General features: G+C 44.7%; 1 protein-coding gene across 1 annotated transcript; it reads left to right on the forward strand.

Annotated features, from left to right (window-relative positions):
- Positions 1–8,054: 8,054 nt before the first annotated feature.
- Positions 8,055–11,471, forward strand: LOC101686465 (mediator of RNA polymerase II transcription subunit 24-like). The gene is given in 5 exon segments (XM_045073195.1): positions 8,055–9,281; positions 9,284–9,859; positions 9,862–10,527; positions 10,530–10,939; positions 10,941–11,471. Coding segments are annotated over 5 exon segments (2,949 nt in total). The 5' UTR covers positions 8,055–8,131; the 3' UTR covers positions 11,088–11,471.
- The last annotated feature ends 8,908 nt before the right edge of the window (positions 11,472–20,379 follow it).

The raw sequence follows: 20,379 nt of genomic DNA on the forward strand, positions 1-20,379 counted from the left end.
GCTGAGGAGAACCTCACACTTGGTTTCATGCTCTGCTGTGCTTGTTTTGTACATGTTAGTCATTAACACAAGGCCTTACATTTTCATTTTCTATTGGGTCCTGCAAATCATGCAGTTGGGCCTTCAACAAATGGTGTGCTTAGAGAAATAACAAAAGTAACCTTTCTAGAAGAAAAATCAGAATTACTCTATTTTTATTCTTGAATTATTCTCTTATTTTTTTTCCCTACAGCTTTTATTTCTTGGGTCCCTAGAGACCAAAAGCAAAATTAATATGAATAATGACTGAGTTTAATACTTCAAACAGGGAAGGTTATATAGGGGTGAATTTTTTTCTAGAGTTTTAAATATTTTTTTCTCTTTTCTTTTAATAAGTCATTATTCAACATTTTCTTTAGCCCAGATATGGGTGTGAGGTCTAGAAGATATACAAATACAAATAGTTTTCTCTGATGTTAAAAATAAAGGCTTTTTTTTTTTTTTTTTTTTGCCCTGTGTCATGTCTTAGGTCTGTTAAAAAAACTTTTGAAAACCAATTTACAATTTAAATATAGATTGATTATGTCATACCTCTGGCCATGTAGGCTTTAGAAATAATGTATTGTCTAAAATGAGCACTGATCCATACCCACTTTTTCCAAGAATCTTTATTTAACAGCTTTGTTTTTTCCTCTAAACCTTCCTTTCCTTGTAAGCATAGAATCTAGAAATCCATCTAGTGGTCCCATCCATCACTATACTATGTCTCCATTTTAGACTAGTAGTCGTGAGTGGTCAGGGCCCACGGCTCCTTCTTTCATGCACCTTCTCTGAATACACACCCTCAGTAATATACTGCACCCAAGGTGGCTTAGGAAAGGCCAACTTACCTCTGATTATCTTCCTTCATTACCGTTAAATGTGTCTTTTGTTCTCCCATGTAAGGACTCCGCTGTCTCTGTCTCCCACATCCTTCCTCACCAGACTGTGCCTGGTCCACTCATAGCTCAAGGTAGCTTCTCCACATTGTCACCTGATCCCTTGGAAAGTTCATTTGCTTTGTATTGTTGTTGAAAAAATACCAGATCATCTGAGTTATCTGAAAGTTGTGTCATGCCTCAAAGTTCTGAGGTTTTATCCAAATATAGATCCATAGAACTTCTCCACCAAGACCCATCTGCCTCATTGCAGCTCAAACAACATAATCCACAACAAAGAGCCTCCATCACTAAAGGACACTCTTCATCCCTCTTCCTAGTTCTTTTTCATCCCCACTCTACTTTGTGATTTCTGTGATAATCAAAGAAAAAAGGGACAAAGATAAACCAAAAGAATACATAACAGGTATCAATTGATAATGAAAAAGAAGTTGCCCAAGAACTGCTAGAGGGCAAGAGAAAGACAACTTAGAAATCAACATTGACCACATATAATCAAGAAGACAGTTTTTGTGCATGGATAAGTGTTGTCTGGGCTTCTGGTTTTGGGGTGATGCTCACAGTGTACATGGTGGTAAGGAGAGGGGAGAAAGGAGAATAGTTTAAGATTCCAAGGGCCTTTGAAATTAAAGAGTTACAAATATATTTTGCAATAACAGAAAACTGCCTCTAGAAGACCCAGGAAATCAGTTCTATTTCAGGTTTGCTCTTCTAAGCCTTTATCGATCAATAAATGTGCCTATCAGGTACATAAAATTGATAGATTCCAATAGAAAAAAACAGAACCATCAATATTCAAGGTTTATTTAGCACAGGCTCATTTATAATATACTTGGGAACTCAGAGAAGCCTTCATACAGTGTTTTGAAGACCACTAGGCAGCCACACCCCAGGGGACCTTGGTACTCTAGCCTCCAACAGCCTGACCTTGTCTAGAATCAATCCCCACCACAACTTTTTAAAATTAGATAAGAAAGGCAGGGAGATATATTTAGCAGCTGTAAAGATACCTAATTTCTTGGACGCCTGGGTGGCTCAGTTGGTTGGACGACTGCCTTCGGCTCAGGTCATGATCCCGGAGTCCCGGGATCGAGTCCCACATCGGGCTCCCAGCTCCATGGGGAGTCTGTTTCACTCTCTGACCTTCTCCTCGCTCATGCTCTCTCTCACTGTCTCTCTCTCAAATAAATAAATAAAATCTTAAAAAAAAAAAGATACCTAATTTCTTGAACTTGGAAGACGAAGACCCCAAATCCTCTGTCATGCTGGTGGACCATTCTATCACAGTGGACCTGCTATTCTGCAAAGTGGACACTGATGTCCTCCCCAAGAAGATATGACATAGAGACATTCAGAATCTCCAGTGAGAAATAAGGGAAAACATGAAGGAGGCTGCAGAGCCAGGTAGAAGAATCTTTACTCATTCCAGGAACATGTCTAAATATACTATGTTCTGGGGCCTGTGGGAGAGAGAAAGATGAAGAAAGCAAGCTCTGCAGCAGGTCAGAAAGGAAAAGCCAGGAATAGGGCAGGGCAAAGAGGTGGGAAGGATGCTGGAGAAAAAGCACCAAGGAACAACCTCCTCTAACTCATATTTTGCTCACCAGAACTGAGAACATTTCTGATCTGGAGGGAAACAAAGAGTGTAGACGTCCACATCACACTGACCCCAGCAAACCTACCTGCCCTTTCCAAACTCACAAGGCCTCTGCTCTGTACCTCACAATCCAAACACTAGCTCTAGTTCCAAGAAACACCCTTTGCTCGAACTCTAAGGGCTTTCACAGCCAGTGGTAGTACACACTCAACTTTCTTCCTCTGTGGCTCTCAGTTTTCTTGCCAACTCTATAAACACAAGAAATCACTTACCAGTGGGCCTTTCCTGTCTAAGAGGAGAAAGACCTCAAAAGAAACTGCAAGCCAAACCCAGGAAGAGGTAAGGAGATTGACCAAGCAGAGTCAGGACTTGGAGTAGAGCTTAGCTTGGCCTTTATGGAAATAGGACCCTCAGGAGGGGGGACCTTCTGGGAGGAGGGACCTTCAAGAGACGTGGCATGAGCAAGACTGGGTCTCAGGGAGTTGGGGCCATTAGGAGGCAGATACAAGGGAAGGGTGGGGAACGGGAAAGGAGGTGGCTTAAATAGAATCCTGGAAGAAAGCAGGAGGTGGGCAATGGAAGACTAGTGGGGCTCTGCGTGGGTAAGGAAGTGGACTGAGGATGGAACTAAATGGAACCTTGCTGGAGACCTTGTAGGAAGGAAGATGAGAATTTAGAAGTAAACAAGCTTTTCAGGGTCTTGGCTATACAGGTGGTCCTGGCTGACAGGAAGAGGGCGTGGGGAGCCTGGTGGAGCCGAGCCTGTGCTGATTTGGAGGCCAATCTCAGATCCAGTTAAAGAGCCCACTCAACAGTCCTTTATTTTATTTTATTTTTTTACAGATTTTGTTTTTTAAAAAGATTTCTTTTTGAATTAATTTAATTTTAATTAGTTTAATTTATTTTTTTTAAGATTTTTAAAAGTTATTTTAAAGATGAATATTGATTTATTTGTCGGGAAGGGAAGGAGAATGAGAGCGAGAGTGAGAGCACGCATAAGCAGAGGGAGCAGGGAGAGGGAGAAACAGGATTCCAATTGAGCAAGGAGGCTGATGAAGGACTTGATCCCAGGGCCCTGGACCATGACCTGGGCTGAAGGCAGACACTTAGCTACTGAGCCTCCCCGGGTCCCTCAGCAATCCTTTAAACAAGAACATAAATAAGGACAGACGTGCCCCCGCACTATGTTCCGCAACCACACTATCCATCCCCGCCCCCTCCCCTGCCCCCTCACCCATGTTTCCTATCACTCCAGGAATAAAAACAAAAGGGATCTGGCTTACGCATCACCACAAGGATTTCCTGAGACAGTTGCTCAGTGTTCACAGCATATTCTGACTGAATGAGTATTGAGCCTTGGGCTGGAGGAAGTAAAGACGTGGTCCCTGCCTGCAGAGATTCCTGCTCTAGACAGTCATAATGAGGGGATCCCAAGACCCTGAAACAGTGACCAAAGGAAGGTGCCTGTTTGTTTCCACAATGTTAATCTTCAAGCAGAGGCAAGACTTCTCAGAAATGCAGAAGGTGGCGCCTACTTAGAGACCCAGGGCTGAATGCACAGGTGACGCGCCCACGAATCCGTGGGTCTCCAGGTAAAGCGGCACCACCACTGTCTCCACTTGATGCTGCTGACATGCCTCTAAACCCTCAACTGTGTGCCTTAAAGCCTGGGGTGGAAATGAAAGGAATAGAGAGATGGTAATGGCAGGTCCCTAAAGGGTCAGAGTCTGTACTAGCTATAGGAAGAGACACTGAACTTGGAGCAGAAGGAATTGCTCCTGATCACAGGAAGAACCTCCAGCTGAGGAGAAACCATAAATCACACTGACCCTGCCCTAACACATCTGCAGGAGGCCTGGACCAAGGGCACTAACTGAGCACCTCCTGTGTTCCAGGTACTGTGCGGGGTAGGCTCTGTGCCAAGACTACAGAGCCAGAATTCCCAGAGGCAAAAGGGGCAGGCAGGACTGGAAGGACAACTTTCATGACAGAACAGAAGGGGAGGGGCACCTGGGTGTTTGATCTGTGTCTGTTCCAACAGTCCTGGGCTGTCTCCCCGCCTCAGCTGGGATTTCCCCAGATGCGCACCTGCTTGAGGGCAAGAAGGGCAGATACAGGGGAGGGTCGGTCTATCCATGCAACTGGTCCCCAGAGCAATCTCTTCCCCTTTCTCCCTGTGCTACTCACTGCCTGCTGTATAGAGGGTGTGAGGCTGGGGAAAATGCCAGGTTCTCCAGACAATCAATAGGTAAGGAAGACAACTGGCCCAGGACTGGGGGAATGCAGAGGATACAGATTTGGGGCCAGAAGTCTCCCCTGGGGGAGGGGGACAGAATGGGGGAAACTGGCAGGTGGAGCTCACCCAGGTGATGTCACAGGAAGTGTCTGCACTTTGAGGAGGGAAGGAGGGAAGAGGAGAAGAGGCAGGGGTGTGAGGCAGAGATAGGAAAAGGGGCTGAGAGAAAAAAAGATAAAAGAAGCAGGGAAGAGAGCTGGGAGGGAGAGCAGAGAGGGAGCAGGGGTGGGGGAGGCAGCACAGGACACAGACAGGAGGAGATGCGGGGGAGACGCTGACAGGTTCACAGGGTGAGACTCAGACAGATGTGATGGGAAGAGAGACCCTCAGACTCAGGAAGGGATGCGGGGAGAGGGACAGCCCGAAGGGAGAGCTGAGGGCAGACCCAGTCCTGGGACATCTCAGACCACAGAATATCTGCAGTCAGACAGACAGACAAACAGGCCCAAAGACAGACAGATGTGCTGATGGGGTGAAGGTGAAGGTGGCCAAGCTGGAAGGAAGCAGACAGGGCTGCAGGGAGGAGGGAAGGAGCAGACAGAGAGAGAGAAGGAGGCAGGAGTGCAGCAGGAGCCAGGCAGGGAGGGGGCTGCATAGTTGCTCCAGGAGCCTCTTCCCTCTCACCTGATTCCTGATGAGCCTGGGCCCTTCTCAGGAGCTGCTCCTGATGGAAGGGCACAGAAACCTGAGAAGGCGGGGCTGCCTCCCAGTGCCCACCTGGGGTCCCAGAGGCCATGCATGGGTATGGACCTCACCTCTCCTCACCCTGCAGTGCTGCCAGGCTTAGAGGACTGAGCTCAGCCTTCATTTCTCAGGATTCATGCAGCCTGATACACCCAGTGCAGGGGAGTGGGAGCCAAGGAGAAAGAGAAACTGGGTCAGGCAGGCAAGGGAGGCTGACAAGCTCTGGAGAAGGTGCTGGGACAGTCTGGTTAGTGATCCTCTCCATGTTCTTGCTCCTTGCTAGCTGAGTCAATATTCTTGTCTCCTCAAAAACCTTCCAGAGTTCTGTATCTTCCTCCATCTTTCCTCCTGTGGTCATTGTCAGTTTCTCATCATTCAAGTCATGGCATCTGGTCCAGTTGCCCTTGAGCAACTCAGCTCACACACATTTGCTGAGGGAGTGCCCAGAGCACTGTGTCTCTCTGTCCTGCCATCAGCTTCCTCTTCCCAGCTGTCAGGGAGCTCCCCTGGCCAGGGCCCTTTCCCATCTGGGTCCTCACCTTTTTCACCAGCCTTAGAGAAACCTTGACAATTTTCTAAAATTAGATCCACCCTAAAGGACAAAAATGTGCCTCTGGTGAGTATGTTCAGAGCTGTACTGAATGTTGTAATGGAGATCCTGAAACAGGGGACTCCAGAGCGGGAGATAAGGAGTCCTGCCAGCATCTGTCACATAGGCCATCTCCCTCCAGCATCCGTGCCTCCTCCCGCCTGGCTCCAGCCAATCTGTCTCCTCTAAGGCTGATGCACTGAGCTCAGGCACAAATTCACAGAAGCCTAGACTCATAATCCAGGTCTGCTCTAGACCCATTCTTTCCAGGATGTCATACCCCTGCCGCTTTCTTTAAAAACTCTGCAACTCTGGGAGCTGAGGTTGTAGATGGAGACCAAGAGAAAGAGAAATTGCTCTCTCTGCTCAATATCTTTATCTCAGCCGTTTGTCTACACCGCACATCCCCCAAAGCAGAACTAAAACCTCAGACAACAGCAAAAGGAATGAAATCTCAGGAAGACTTTCCCAGCCTTAAGGAGGTCCTGAGTGCCTCCAGAAAGCAGGGCATTTGGAGGGAAAGATGAAGTTGGAGGACCACAGAATGCTTCTTGTGGTACACGCAATTTCCACCAGGGGGCGAGGATAGGAGGGGAAGCTACTCAGCAGAGGCTTGCTAAGCGCTCTGCGGCCACAAGATGGCAGCAGAGAACGGCGCTCCCTGCAGAGCAAGGCCTGGGCCCTGGGCGCTGGTACTGGGCTCCCCTGGAGGGAGGGAGGGACCCGTTGCCAGGGGAGCATCGAAAGACTGAAGAACCATGAGGAGATGGAGTAAAATGTATAGAACAATATCCCCAACTCTACCAAGGTCAAAATCTTCCTGAAAAGGGGAACCATCAGGCTTGAACTACTGACTAAAAAATATGTCCCAGGAGGAAGCAGTGTTGGGAAAGGGTGAACAGGTGTAAAAGCTCCAGGTACCAGTGTCAGATTCTTCTTACCCACTCCCAAGCCTTTTCTAATGTGACCCCTGATGTGCAAGAGACAGAAACTAATACTACCAACTTGTTCTGAAGGAGGCCGGTGGGAAAGTGGTCAAAGGAAGACCTCGGTATGAACTGCTTAGCTGAGGCTGCTGGGATACTGGCGGACTGCTTGCCCCTCAGAGCCTGGGCTGTCTTCAGCCTTGGAGCAGGGATCCAGGGATGACTGGGGTCAGAGGGTGGGGGCCTCTAAAATCAGGGGATATCTCCCCCTTCCCTGAAGCCCCAAAACCCTGACCCAAAGAGAACAGAGCCCAGAACTCACTGAGAGTGAGGTGGGAGGTGAGAGGAAGTCTCTGTGACAGCGATTTGCCTCTCTCATTGTGTACTTCTGTCTCCATCTCCTCACATCCCGGGTCATTATTTCAGACACCACTATCTTCTTCTGTCTCCAAGTCTGTAGCAAGATCAAAGCTCTTAACTCTGCTTTGCTTGTAAATCCTCAGCTGGAGAAGAGGTGGCAGGGTCCATTCTGAGAAAAGGGGAGAGCCCTGACTTACCCTCTTCCCAAGGCAGCAGGGAGGTTAGAAGTTGGACCAAAGAAGGAACCAATCTACTGGTTGGGTAAAAATTTCCTAATAAAATGATCTATACCTGAAAGTATCATGACCTGACCTATATTAACGGTAATATCCTTAATCAACATTCATAATGCACTTACTTCTACATCTCTACACATGGCTTCCTTCCCTGCAATTGTATACCTTGCATGCAATTATTTAACAATTCTTAGGTTCTGTGTTGGGCCCAGTGGAGAGAATGTAAAAATATACAGGGTGCAGTCTCCCCACTCCAAAAGCTTAGAGTTGAGTAAGGGACAAAGAAGATACAGGGTAACTACAACAGAAGACAATGTGTGGAGAGATAACTACGGTAGATTGACACAGAGGAGTAAAGGTGGTTGAAGGAAATAAATTGCTTCTGATGTGAGTTATCTAGGAAGGTGTATGCAAGAAGTAGATTCAAACTTGGTCTGTGATGGATCTAGGATCTAGACCTAGCTTGTACGCTCAGTTTCTTCCAACGCAGAGCTGACCGCCACCGGCCCCTTCTCAGAGTGAAATCATGAAGGTAGTGAACTTGAAGCAAGCCATTTCGCAAGCCTGGAAGGAGCGATGGAGTGACTACCAGTGGGCAATCAACATGAAGAAATTCTTTTCCAAAGGAGCCACCTGGGACATTCTCAACCTAGCAGAAGCACTACTGGAGCAGGCCATGACTGGACCTCCCCCCAATCCTCTCGTCCTGTCCTACCTGAAGTATGCCATTAGTTCCCAGATGGTGTCCTACTCCTCTGTCCTCACAGCTATCAGTAAGTTTGATGACGTTTCCCGGGACTTGTGTGTCCAAGCTTTGCTGGATATCATGGACATGTTTTGTGACCGACTGAGCTGTCATGGCAAAGCCGAGGAGTGCATCAGGCTGTGCCGGGCCCTTCTCAGCGTCCTCCACTGGCTGCTGCGCTGCACTGCAGCCTCTGCGGAGTGGCTCTGGGAGGGGCTGGAGGCCGGCATTCCAGCCGCGGGGGAGAAGCAGCTTGCCATGTGCCTTCTGCGCCTGGAGAAAACCCTCAGCAGCACCAAGAATCAAGTCCTGCTCCACATCGCCAAACTAGACGAGGCCTCCTCCTGGACTGCCATTGAGCATTCTCTCTTGAAGCTTGGGGAGATCCTGGCCAATCTCAGCAACCCCCAGCTCCGGAGCCAGGCTGAGCAGTGTGGCACGCTTATTAGGAGCATCCCCACGATGCTGGCTGTACACTCGGAGCAGCTGCACAAGACGGGCTACCCCACAGTCCATGCGGTGGTCCTGCTCAAGGGCACCATGAACCTGACAGGCGAGACACAGCCCCTGGTGGAACAGCTGATGATGGTGAAGCACATGCAGCATATTCCCATCCCACTTTTCGTCCTGGAAATCTGGAAGGCTTGCTTCGTGGGGCTCATCGAGTCTCCCGAGGGTACAGAGGAGCTCAAGTGGACAGCTTTCACCTTCCTCAAGATCCCACAGGTGTTGGTGAAGTTAAAGAAATACTGTCACGGGGACAAGGACTTTACAGAGGACGTCAGCTGTGCTTTCGAGTTCCTGCTGAAGCTCACACCCTTGCTGGATAAAGCTGACCAGCGCTGCAACTGTGACTGTACAAAATTCCTACTCCAAAAATGTAGCAAGCAGGGGCTTCTGTCTGAAACCAGTGTGACCAACCTCATGGCCAAGTGGCAGCAGACCGGGAGCATGCACCCCAGCTGAAATCAGGAGAAAATGCCAACATCCAGCCCAATCCTGGGCCCATCCTCCGGGCAGAGCCCACTGTCACAAATATCCTCAAGACGATGGATGCAGACCACTCCAAGTCCCCAGAGGGCCTGCTAGGAGTCCTGGGCCACATGCTGTCCGGGAAGAGTCTGGATCTGCTGCTGGCCGCTGCCGCCGCCACTGGGAAGATTAAATCCTTCGCCCGGAAATTCATCAGTTTGCATGAATTCACAACACACGGCAATGAAGAACTCGCCAAAGCAGCCTCCGTTCGCGCCTTGCTCTTCAACATCTCCTTCCTCATGTTGTGCCATGTGGCTCAGACCTATGGTTCAGAGGTGATTCTGTCCGAGTCAAGCACAGGAGCACAGGTGCCCTTCTTTGAGACGTGGATGCAGACTTGCATGCCCGAGGAGGGCAAAATCCTGAACCCTGACCACCCCTGCTTCTGGCCTGACTCCACCAAAGTGGAGTCCTTGGTGGCCTTGCTCAACAACTCCTCGGAGATGAAGTTGGTGCAGATGAAGGGGCACGAAGCCACAGCATTTCAGCGGCCATCTTGGAAATCCTCAATGCCTGGGAGAATGGGGTACTGGCCTTCGAGTCCATCCAGAAAATCACAGATAACATCAAGGAGAAGGTGTGCAGTCTGGCAGTGTGTGCTGTGGCTTGGCTTGTGGCCCAGGTGCGGATGCTGGGTCTGGATGAGCGCGAGAAGTCACTGCAGATGATCTGCCAGCTGGCAGGGCTGCTGTACAGTGAGAACACACTGCAGTTCTACAGTGAGAGGATGGTGATCATGAGCTCGATCCTGGAGCACATGTGTGCCGACGTGCTGCAGCAGACGACCACCCAGATCAAGTTCCCGTCCATGGGTGTGGACACAATGCCCTACTGGAACCTGCTGCCTCCCAAGCGACCCATCAAGGAGGTGCTGACGGACATAGTCGCCAAGGTGCTAGAGAAGGGGTGGGTGGTCAGCCGCTCCATCCACATCTTTGATACCCTGCTGCACATGGGAGGCGTCTACTGGTTCTGCAACAACCTCATTAAGGAGCTGCTGAAGGAGACGTGGAAGGAGCACACGCTGCGGGCAGTGGAGCTGCTCTACTCTATCTTCTGTCTGGACATGCAGCAGGTGACCCTGGTCCTGCTGGGCCACATCCTGCCAGGGTTGCTCACCTATTCCTCCAAGTGGCACAGCCTCATGGCACTGCGCTGGCCAAGCTAGCCGTCTGGTGTGCCCTCAGTTCCTATTCCTCCCATAAGGGACAGGCGTCCTCCCGCCAAAAGAAGAGATACCATGAAGACATCGAAGATTATATCAGTCTCTTCCCCTTGGACGACATGCAGCCCTCAAAACTGATGCGACTGCTGAGCTCCAATGAGGAAGATGCCAACATCCTCTCGAGTCCCACTGACCGCTTCATGAGCAGCTCCCTGTCAGCCTCCCAGCTGCACACGGTTAACAGGAGAGACCCGCTGAACCGAGTCCTGGCCAACCTCTTCCTGCTCATCTCATCCATCCTGGGCTCGCGGACCACGGGCCCGCACACTCAGTTTGTGCAGTGGTTCATGGAGGAGTGTGTGGATTGCCTGGAGCAGGGCAGCCGAGGCCAGCATCCTGCACTTCACGCCCTTCACCACCGTATCGGAACTGGTGAAGGTGTCAGCCATGTCTAGCCCCAAGGTGGTTCTGGTCATCACGGACCTCAGTCTGTCCCTGGGCCGCCAGGTGGCTGCCAAGGCCATTGCTGCACTCTGACAGGCTGGGGGGTAGCCGCAGGGGCCGTGTGGGGGACCACAGCCCCAGGCGCCTCACAAGGGAACAGTGAGGAAAGATGAGACAGCATTGCTCATATCCATGTGATGAAAGAGCCCTATGTCATTTCCAGATTATTCCCCTATCCTGACATCTGACCTCTAAGACGTCTCCCAGTTTCGTTCATAATTTCTTCTGCCCACTGCCAGCACTAAGGACTGTGTGCAGCCTGGCTGTTAGCCTGGGGCCCTCAGCACCCCACACCCCTCCCCCTTCGGACAGTAGATGTACCTCTGGGAACTTTGCAGGTGCAGAGTGTGTATATTTATATTTTTGTAACACATGAGGGAAGTTTCTCTCAGTTCATTTGTAAATAAAGATATTTGTGGGAAAACAAAAAAACAACAACAAAAAAAACTTGGACTGTGATGATTGTGTAGAATTTCAGTAGTCAGAGATTGGAAGTATGGAAAAGACATAAGGAAAAGACATAGTTACAGGGAAGGATTTCTTGACTTAGGGCATTATTTGACACTGACCTTCTGTCATCATGATAGTGAAATACAAGGGCCAGTGAAATTCAAGGTATTACTGCAGAAGCCAGAAGCTTTCTATAGGGCAATAAGGGTCAGGACCTGAGTCCCAGAGTCCATTTATTCCCCCCTTCTCTTGCAGCTGATCTTATTAAAGGTCTGTACTGTTCAAATGGAGCAGGGTACCCATTATGCCTCCATCTATAGGTCTCTCATCTCTTCTCTCCCTCCCCTGAGTTCCTTAATGACAATGAGAGGATTTCTTAATCTCATTACTAAGAAGAGCACAAAGAATATACCACACCACTTAAGTTGGATAATTTGCGTACCTGAAGGAAAGAGAGACACCCCTCCTCCTCCCATCTCCATAGTCAATTTTCCTTGATCTTTAGACACTATATGTCAATAAATACCTGTATTTCCTCCTTCACTGGACAAGAGATGCCATTAAAGGTCAGATGCAAAGTTTGTCATAAAAATCCCTCATAAAACAGTCTCCCAAGTGCTGGCATTAGAAGATGGAAAAAGGGGGGACGCCTGGGTGGCTCAGTTGGTTAAGCAGCTGCCTTCGGCTCAGGTCATGATCCCGGTGTCGTGGGATCGAGTCCCACATCGGGCTCCTTGCTCGGCAGAGAGCCTGCTTCTCCCTCTACCTCTGCCTGCCATTCTGTCTGCCTGTGCTCGCTCTCTCCCCCTCTCTCTCTCTGATAAATAAATAAAATCTTTAAAAAAAAAAAAAAAAAAGAAGATGGAAAAAGGGGTTCCTGGGCTGTGTCTGCCTTCAAACCACGTGAAGGTTGTCCTGTGTCCTGTTTCCAGGAGCTTTGCTTCAGGTGCTCTAAATAACTCCTCTTACATCCTTTCTTCTGTCAAAGCTCCTTGTTTTCTATGAAGTTCATTTCACAAGTCCCCTATTTCTCACAATCTCAACTCTACATTCCTGAGTTAATATAATTTTTAATTCTCCACTTTCTGGGATGGCTCAAATAGAAAGTCCCATTTGGAAGCAAAGATGTAAATAAAATAGCTTCTTTTAGTACCTTCCATGAAGGGGTTCTAGGAGAGGGGAGGGGGTTACATGGGTGGTTACAAGGATGGCTGTGTATTAGGCTAGAAAGAAAAGTCATGAGGCAATTTCCTCTGGTTGCTGTGCTCTTTCTCTGTAACCTCTCCTGGCTATAACAGATTTATAGGGGCTCCAAAGCATCCCAACATCTTAGCCATGAATTTCCCAGAAAGAAAACTCATGGATGTTCCCTTGAAAGTAGATGAAAAGTTGATTATCAGGATTTGGTACAAACACACAAACCAGGGCCGAGGAAAAAGGCATCTAGTTCATTACAGCTTGTTGAACTCCTTCAGGATTTGTGTATGCACACACAAACAGAGGCACACAAACACACACACAGAGGCACACACATCATACCTAACAACGATGGTCATATTTATAGAGGAAATATACCCCATTCCTTGGTGCTTATTTCCACTCAAATTCAATGACATATGTCCATATATCTGGCACACACACATCTTTCAACAGGGTGCTTTATCAATATAATATACCCAGCCTTTCCCCTTTCCAAGCTCCTATCATCAGGGTGGGGCAGAGTGAAGTTGAGAGAATATCTGAGTACAAGCTTGCCTGTGTCACTAACTGTGACTCTGACCATAGGACACAAACAAATAGAAATTGTTTATTCATTATTCACTAACTGTAATTATCCATTATGTTTCCATTATCTCTATGCCATCAAATTTCAATGATCATCTATCTCTCACTGAGTGGCTGCTCTGTGCAGAGTATAGCTTAAGGAGGGGTTAGCAGTATGAACTTTGCTCAGAGTTGGTACAAGTCTTAGCTTCAGTACTCAGTTTGCACAAATTTCTTCATTGCATTTTGCACCTCTCTGAGCCTTAGTTACAACTTTTCTTTTTAAATTAACATATAATGTATTATTTGCGCCCAGGGGTACAAGTCTGTGAATTATCAGGGTTACACATTTCACAGCACTCACCATAGCACATACCCTCCCCAATGTCTATAAGCCAGCCACCCTATCCCTATCTCCTCCATCCCCCAGCAACCCGCAATTTGTTTTGAGAGATTAGGAGTCTCTTATGGTTTGTCTTCCTCCCAACCCATCTTGTTTCATTTTTTACCTCCTTAGTCAGCTTTTGTAAAGTGAATATAACAATACTCAACCCCTACAACTTTTGTATTAAATATGTGATCTTGTAAAGTGCTTGAAACAAAGCATAGGGCAGAGTATTCAGTAAATAGTAGCTATTATTTTCATCATCACTCTGTAGGCATTGGAGATATAAAGAAATAATACATAAAAGAGATGTTCTATTCACTTGGAGGTTTTTCAATCTCATCAATGAGGTAATATATATACAAGTAGACAGGAAGAACACGAAAACCTAAAACTCTTATTTGAGCCCTAACATGCAACTTATTCTCCTAAACCTGAGACTTGATTACAATTTTTAAAATTTTTTTAATAAACATATAATGAATTATTTGCCCCAGGGGTACAGGTCTGTGAATTGCCAGGTTTACACACTTACAGCACTCACCATATCACATACACTGCCCAATGTCCATAACCCCATCACCCTTCCCCTGGGCACCCTCCGTTTGTTTTGTGACATTAAGAGGCTCTTATGAAAAAAAAAAAAAAAGAAAAAAGAAAAAAAGAAAAAACAAAGAGTCTCTTATGGTTTTCTCCCTCCAGATCCCATCTTGTTTCATTTATTCTTTTCCTACGCCCCAAACTCCCCACGTTGCATCTCCACTTCCTCATATCAGGGAGATCATATGATAGTTGTCTTTCTCCGATTGACTTATTTCGCTAAGCATAATACCCTCTAGTTCCATCCACGTCATCACAAATGGCAAGATTTCATTTCTTTTGATGGCTGCATAGTATTCCATTGTACATATGTACCACTTCTTCTTTATCCATTCATCTGTTGGAAAGGTTCTTTCCATAGTTTGGCTATTGTGGACTTGCTGTTATAAACATTCGGGTGCACATGCCCCCTTGGATCACTACATTTGTATCTTTAGGGTAAATATCCAATAGAGCAATTGCTGGGTCATAGGGTAGCTCTATTTTAAAGGTTTTGAGGAACCTCCATGCTGTTTTCCAGAGTGGCTGCACCAGCTTGCATTCCCCCTAACAGTGTAGGAGTGTTCCCCTTTCTCCACATCCTCGCCAGCATCTGTCATTTCCTGACTTTTTAATTTTAGCCATTCTGACTGGTGTGAGGTGGTATCTCATTGTGGTTTTGATTTGTATTTCCCTGATGCTGAGTGATGTGGAGCACTTTTTCATGTGTCTGTTGGCCATCTGGATGTCTCCTTTGCAGAAATGTCTGTTCATGTCCTCTGCCCATTTCTTTGATTGGATTATTTGTTCTTTGGGTGTTGAGTTTGATAAGTTCGTTATAGATTTTGGATACTAGCCCTTTATCTGATATGTTGTCTGCAAATTTCTTCTCCCATTCTGTCAGTTGTCTTTTGGTTTTGTTGACTATTTCCTTTGCTGTGCAAAAGCTTTTGATCTTGATGAAGTCCATACAATAGTTCATTTTTGCCCTTGCTTCCCTTACCTTTGGTGATGTTCCTAGGAAGAAGTTGCTGCAGCTGAGGTTGAAGAGGTTGCTGCCTGTGTTATCTTCAAGGCTTTTGATGGATTCCTTTCTCACATTGAGGTCCTTCATCCATTTTGAGTCTATTTTCGTGTGTGGTGTAAGGAAATGTTCCAATTTCATTTTTCTGTATGTGGCCGTCCAATTTTCCCAACACCATTTATTAAAGAGGCTGTCTTTTTTCCATTGGACATTCTTTCCTGCTTTGTCGAAGATTAGTTGACCATAGAGTTGAGGGTCTATTTCTGGGCTCTCTATTCTGTTCCATTGATCTATGTGTCTGTTTTTGTGCCAGTACCATGCTGTCTTGATGATGACAGCTTTGTAATAGAGCTTGAAGTCCGGAATTGTGATGCCACCAACTTTAGCTTTCTTTTTCAATATTCCTTTGGCTATTTGAGGTCTTTTCTGGTTCCATATAAGTTTTAGGATTATTTGTTCCATTTCTTTGAAAAAAATGGATGGGATTTTAATAGGGATTGCATTAAATGTGTAGATTGTCTTAGGTAACACAACATTTTCATAATATTTATTCTTCCAATCCAGGAGCATGGAACATTTTTCCAGTTCTTTGTGCCTTCCACAATTTCTTTCATGAGTACTGTATAGTTTTCTGAGTATAGATTCTTTGCCTCTTTGGTTAGGTTTCTTCCTAGGTATCTTATGGTTTTGGGTGCAATTGTAAATGGGATTGACTCCTTAATTTCTCTTTCTTCTGTCCTGTTGTTGGTGTAAAGAAATGCAACTGATTTCTGCACATTGATTTTATATCCTGACACTTTACTGAATTCATGTACAAGTTCTAGCAGATTTCGAGTGGAGTCTTTTGGGTTTTCCATATATAGTATCATATCATCTGCAAAGAGTGATAGTTTGACTTCTTCTTTGCCAATTTGGATGCCTTTAATTTCTTTTTGTTGTCTGGTTGCTGAGGCTAGGACTTCTAGTACTATGTTGAATAGCAGTGGTGATAATGGGCATCCCTGCCGTGTTCCTGACCTTAGTGGAAGAGCTCTCAGTTTTTCTCCATTTAGAATGATATTTGCAGTGGGTTTTTCATAGATGGCTTTGATAATATTGAGGTGTGTGCCCTCTATCCCTACACTTTGGAAAGTTTTAATCAGGAAGGGATGTTGTACATCATCAAATGCTTCTTCAGCATCTACTGAGAGTATCATATAGTTCTTTCTTTTATTCTTTTCTTTCTTTTATTGTTCTTTCTTTTATTAATGTGTTGTTTCACATTGATTGATTTACGGGTGTTGAACCAACCTTGCAGCCCTGGAATAAATCCCACTTGGTCATGGTGAATAATCCTTTCAATGTACTGTTGGATCCTATTGGCTAGTATTTCGGTGAGAATTTTCACATCTGTGTTCTTCGAGGAATTGGTCTATAATTCCCTTTTTTGATCCTTGTCTGGTTTGGGGATCAAGGTGATGCTGGTCTTGTAAAATGTGTTTGGAAGTTTTCCTTCCATTTCTATTTTTTGGAACAGTTTCAGGAGAACAGGAAGTAATTCTTCTTTAAATGCTTGGTAGAATTCCCCTGGAAAGCCATCTGGCCCTGGGCTTTTGTTTTTTAGGAGATTTTTGATAACTGCCTCAATCTTATTGGTTTGGGTATGTTCAGGTTTTCTATTTCTTCCTGATTCAGTTGTGGTAGTTTATATGTCTCTAGGAATGTATCATTTCTTCCAGATTGTCAAATTTCTTGGTGTAGAGCTGCTCATAATGTGTTCTTATAATTGTTTGTATTTCTTAGGTGTCGGTTGTGATCTCTCCTCTTTCATTCATGAATTTATTTATTTGGGTCCTTTCTCTTTTCTTTTTGATAAGTCTGGCCAGGGGATTATCAATCTTATTAATTCTTTCAAAGAACCAGCTCCTAGTTTCATTGATTTGTTCAATTTTTTTTGGTTTCTATTTCATTGATTTCTGCTCTGATCTTTATTATTTCTCTTCTCCTACTGGGTTTAGGCTTTCTTTGTTCTTTCCCTAGCTCCTTTAGGTGTAGGGTTAGGTTGTGTATTTGAGACCTTTCTTGTTTCTTAAGAAAGTCTTGTATCACTCTATTTTCCTCTCAGGACTGCCTTTGCTGTGTCCCACAGACTTTGAACTGCTGTGTTTTCATTATAATGTGTTTCCATGAATTTTTTTCAATTCTTCTTTAATTTCCTGGTTGGTCCATTCATTCTTTAGAAGGATGCTGTTCAGTCTCCATGTATTTCTGTTCTTTCCAAATTTACTCTTGTGATTGAGTTCTAGCTTCAGAGCGTTGTGGTCTGAATATATGCAGGGGATGATACCAATCTTTTGATATCAGTTGAGACCTGATTTGTGACCCAGGATGTGATCTATTCTGGAGAATTTTCCATGTGATCTAGAGAAGAATGTGTATTCTGTTGCTTTGGGATGGAATGTCCTAAATATATCTGTGATGTCCATCTGGTCCAGTGTGTCATTTAAGGCCTTTATTTCCATGTTGATCTTTTGCTTAGATGATCTGTCCATTTCAGGGAGGGGAGTGTTAAAGTTCCATACCATTATTGTATTCTTGTCAATTTGTTTCTTTGATTTTTTTATTAACTGGTTTATATAGTTGGCTGCTCCCACATTAGAGGCATAGATATTTAAAATTGTTAGATCTTCTTTTTGGACAGACCCTTTGAGTATGATATAGTGTCCTTCCTCATCTTTTATTATAGACTTTGGCTTAAAATCTAATTGATCTGATATAAGATTGCCACCCCACCTTTCTTTTGATGCCCATTAGCATGGTGAATTGTTTTCCACCCCTCACTTTAAATCTGGAGGTGTCTTTGGGTCTAAAATGAGTTTCTTGCAGACAGCATATTGATGGGTTTTGTTTTTTTTATTCATTCTGATACCCTGTGCCTTTTGATTGGGGCATTTAGCCCATTAACATTCAGGATAACTATTGAGAGATATGAATTTAGTGCCATTGTATTGCCTGTAAGGTGGCTGTTACTGTATATTGTCTCTGTTCCTTTCTGGTCTACAACTTTTAGGCTCTCTCTTTGCTTAGAGGACCCCTTTCAATATTTCCTGTAGAACTGGTTTGGTGTTTGCAAATTCTTCAGTTTTTGTTTGTCCTGGAAGCTTTTTATCTCCCTTTCTATTTCAATGATAGCCAGCTGGGTATAGTATTCTTGGCTGCATGTTTTTCTCCTTTAGTGCTCTGAATATATGATGCCAGTTCTTTCTAGCCTGCCAGGTCTCTGTGGAGGTCTGCTGCCAATCTAATATTTTTACCATTGTATGTTACAGACTTCTTGTTCCGGACTACTTTCAGGATTTTCTCTTTGTCGCTAAGACTTGTAAATTTTACTATTAGATGATGGGATGTGGACGTATTCTTATTGATTTTGAGGGGGGGTTCTCTGCACCTCCTGGATTTTGATGCTTGTTCCCTTTGCCATATTAAGGAAATTCTCTACAATAATTCTCTCCAATATACCTTCTGCTCCCCTCTCTCTTTCTTCTTCTGGAATCCCAATTATTCTAATGTTGTTTCATCTTATGGTGTCACTTATCTCTCGAATTCTCCCATCATGGTCCAGTATTTGTTTGTCTCTCTTTTGCTCAGGTTCTTTATTCTCTGTCATTTGGTCTTCTATATCACTAATTCTTTTTTCTGCCTCATTTATCCTAGCAGTAAGAGCCTCCATTTTTTATTGCACCTCATTAATAGCTTTTTTTTAATTTCAACTTGGCTAAATTTTAGTTCTTTTATTTCTCCAGAAAGGGCTTTTATTTCTCCAGAGAGGGTTTCTCTAATATCTTCAATGCCTTTTTCAAGCCCAGCTAGAACCTTGAGAATCGTCATTCTGAACTCTAGATGTGACATATTACCCATGTCTGTATTGATTAGATCCATAGCCTTCGGTACTGCCACTTGTTCTTTTTTTTGTGGTGAGTTTTTCCACCTTGTCATTTTGTCCAGATAAGAATACATGAAGGAGAAAATAGAATACTAAAAGGGTGGCAAAGACCCCAGGAAAATGTGCTTTAACCAAATCAGAAGAGACCCCAAATCATGGGGAGGGGGAGAAAGGGGGTAAAAAGAAGTTCAGAAAAACAAATTAAAAAAATAAAACAAATAAAGAAAAATATTAAAAAAATGCATATATATATATATTAGACTTGTGATTAGAACAGGGTCACCAACTACTTTTGGGAGTATTTTGATCTCTTAGAGGAAACTACCTCCCAAATTTTAAAGAAAGAAAAATGTATATAAGGGTAAACACAATGAAGGGATGGAATATGACCATAGAGATGAAAAAAAATTTTTTTATTTCTAAAAAAGGAATTGATAAAGTAAGTTGGTTGGGAGAATAAAGAAAAAGAAGGTGGAGAGAATTTGCTCAGTCTGGAGACTAGAATGATCCCCATGTTATATTTAGGGTGTATTTTGATCTATTAGAAGAAGTTGTATCCCAAATTTTTTAGAAGAAAAAGCCCTATGTGCATACAAAAAATAAAGTTAGATATAATGAAGGATAAAATATGACTATAATAATGAAGGTTCAAAAACAATTATTTTTTAATGAAAGGTATTGTTAAGATAAACTAGTTAAAAAACATTAAAAGAGCAAAGAGTAAAAGTTAAAAACATTTAGTAGAAAAAAATTAAATTAATAAAAGTAATTAACTTTGCAAGACTACAGATTCATGGGGAGAAAGCCATGAATTCCATGCTTTGCTTTCTCCTCCTCTGGAATTCTGCTGTTTTCCTTGGTAAGTGAACTTGTTCTTGGCTGAATTTCTTATTGATCTTCTGGGGGAGGGGCCTGTTGTAGTGATTCTCAAGTGATTTTTTTCTGAGGCAGAATTGCACCACCCTTACCAGGGTCCAGGCTAAGTAATTTGCTCGGGTTCACTTTTGGGAGCTTTTGTTCCCTGAACACTTTCCGTAGAGTTTCCGAGGACAGGAATGAAAGTGGCAGCCTCCCAATCAGCCTCCCTCTCAACCCTCTCCCCTGAGCCAAGAGCTTGGGGCCCCACTCCTCAGTGCACCTTCAGAGAAAAGTGCTCAATCACTCCCATCTCCCTGGCCTCCAGCTGCACTCCGAGCTCACC

The sequence above is a fragment of the Mustela putorius genome, unplaced genomic scaffold (genome assembly GCF_011764305.1).
Source record: "Mustela putorius furo isolate JIRA1106 unplaced genomic scaffold, ASM1176430v1.1 tig00537227_pilon_pilon_pilon, whole genome shotgun sequence".
Lineage (NCBI taxonomy): Eukaryota > Metazoa > Chordata > Mammalia > Carnivora > Mustelidae > Mustela > Mustela putorius.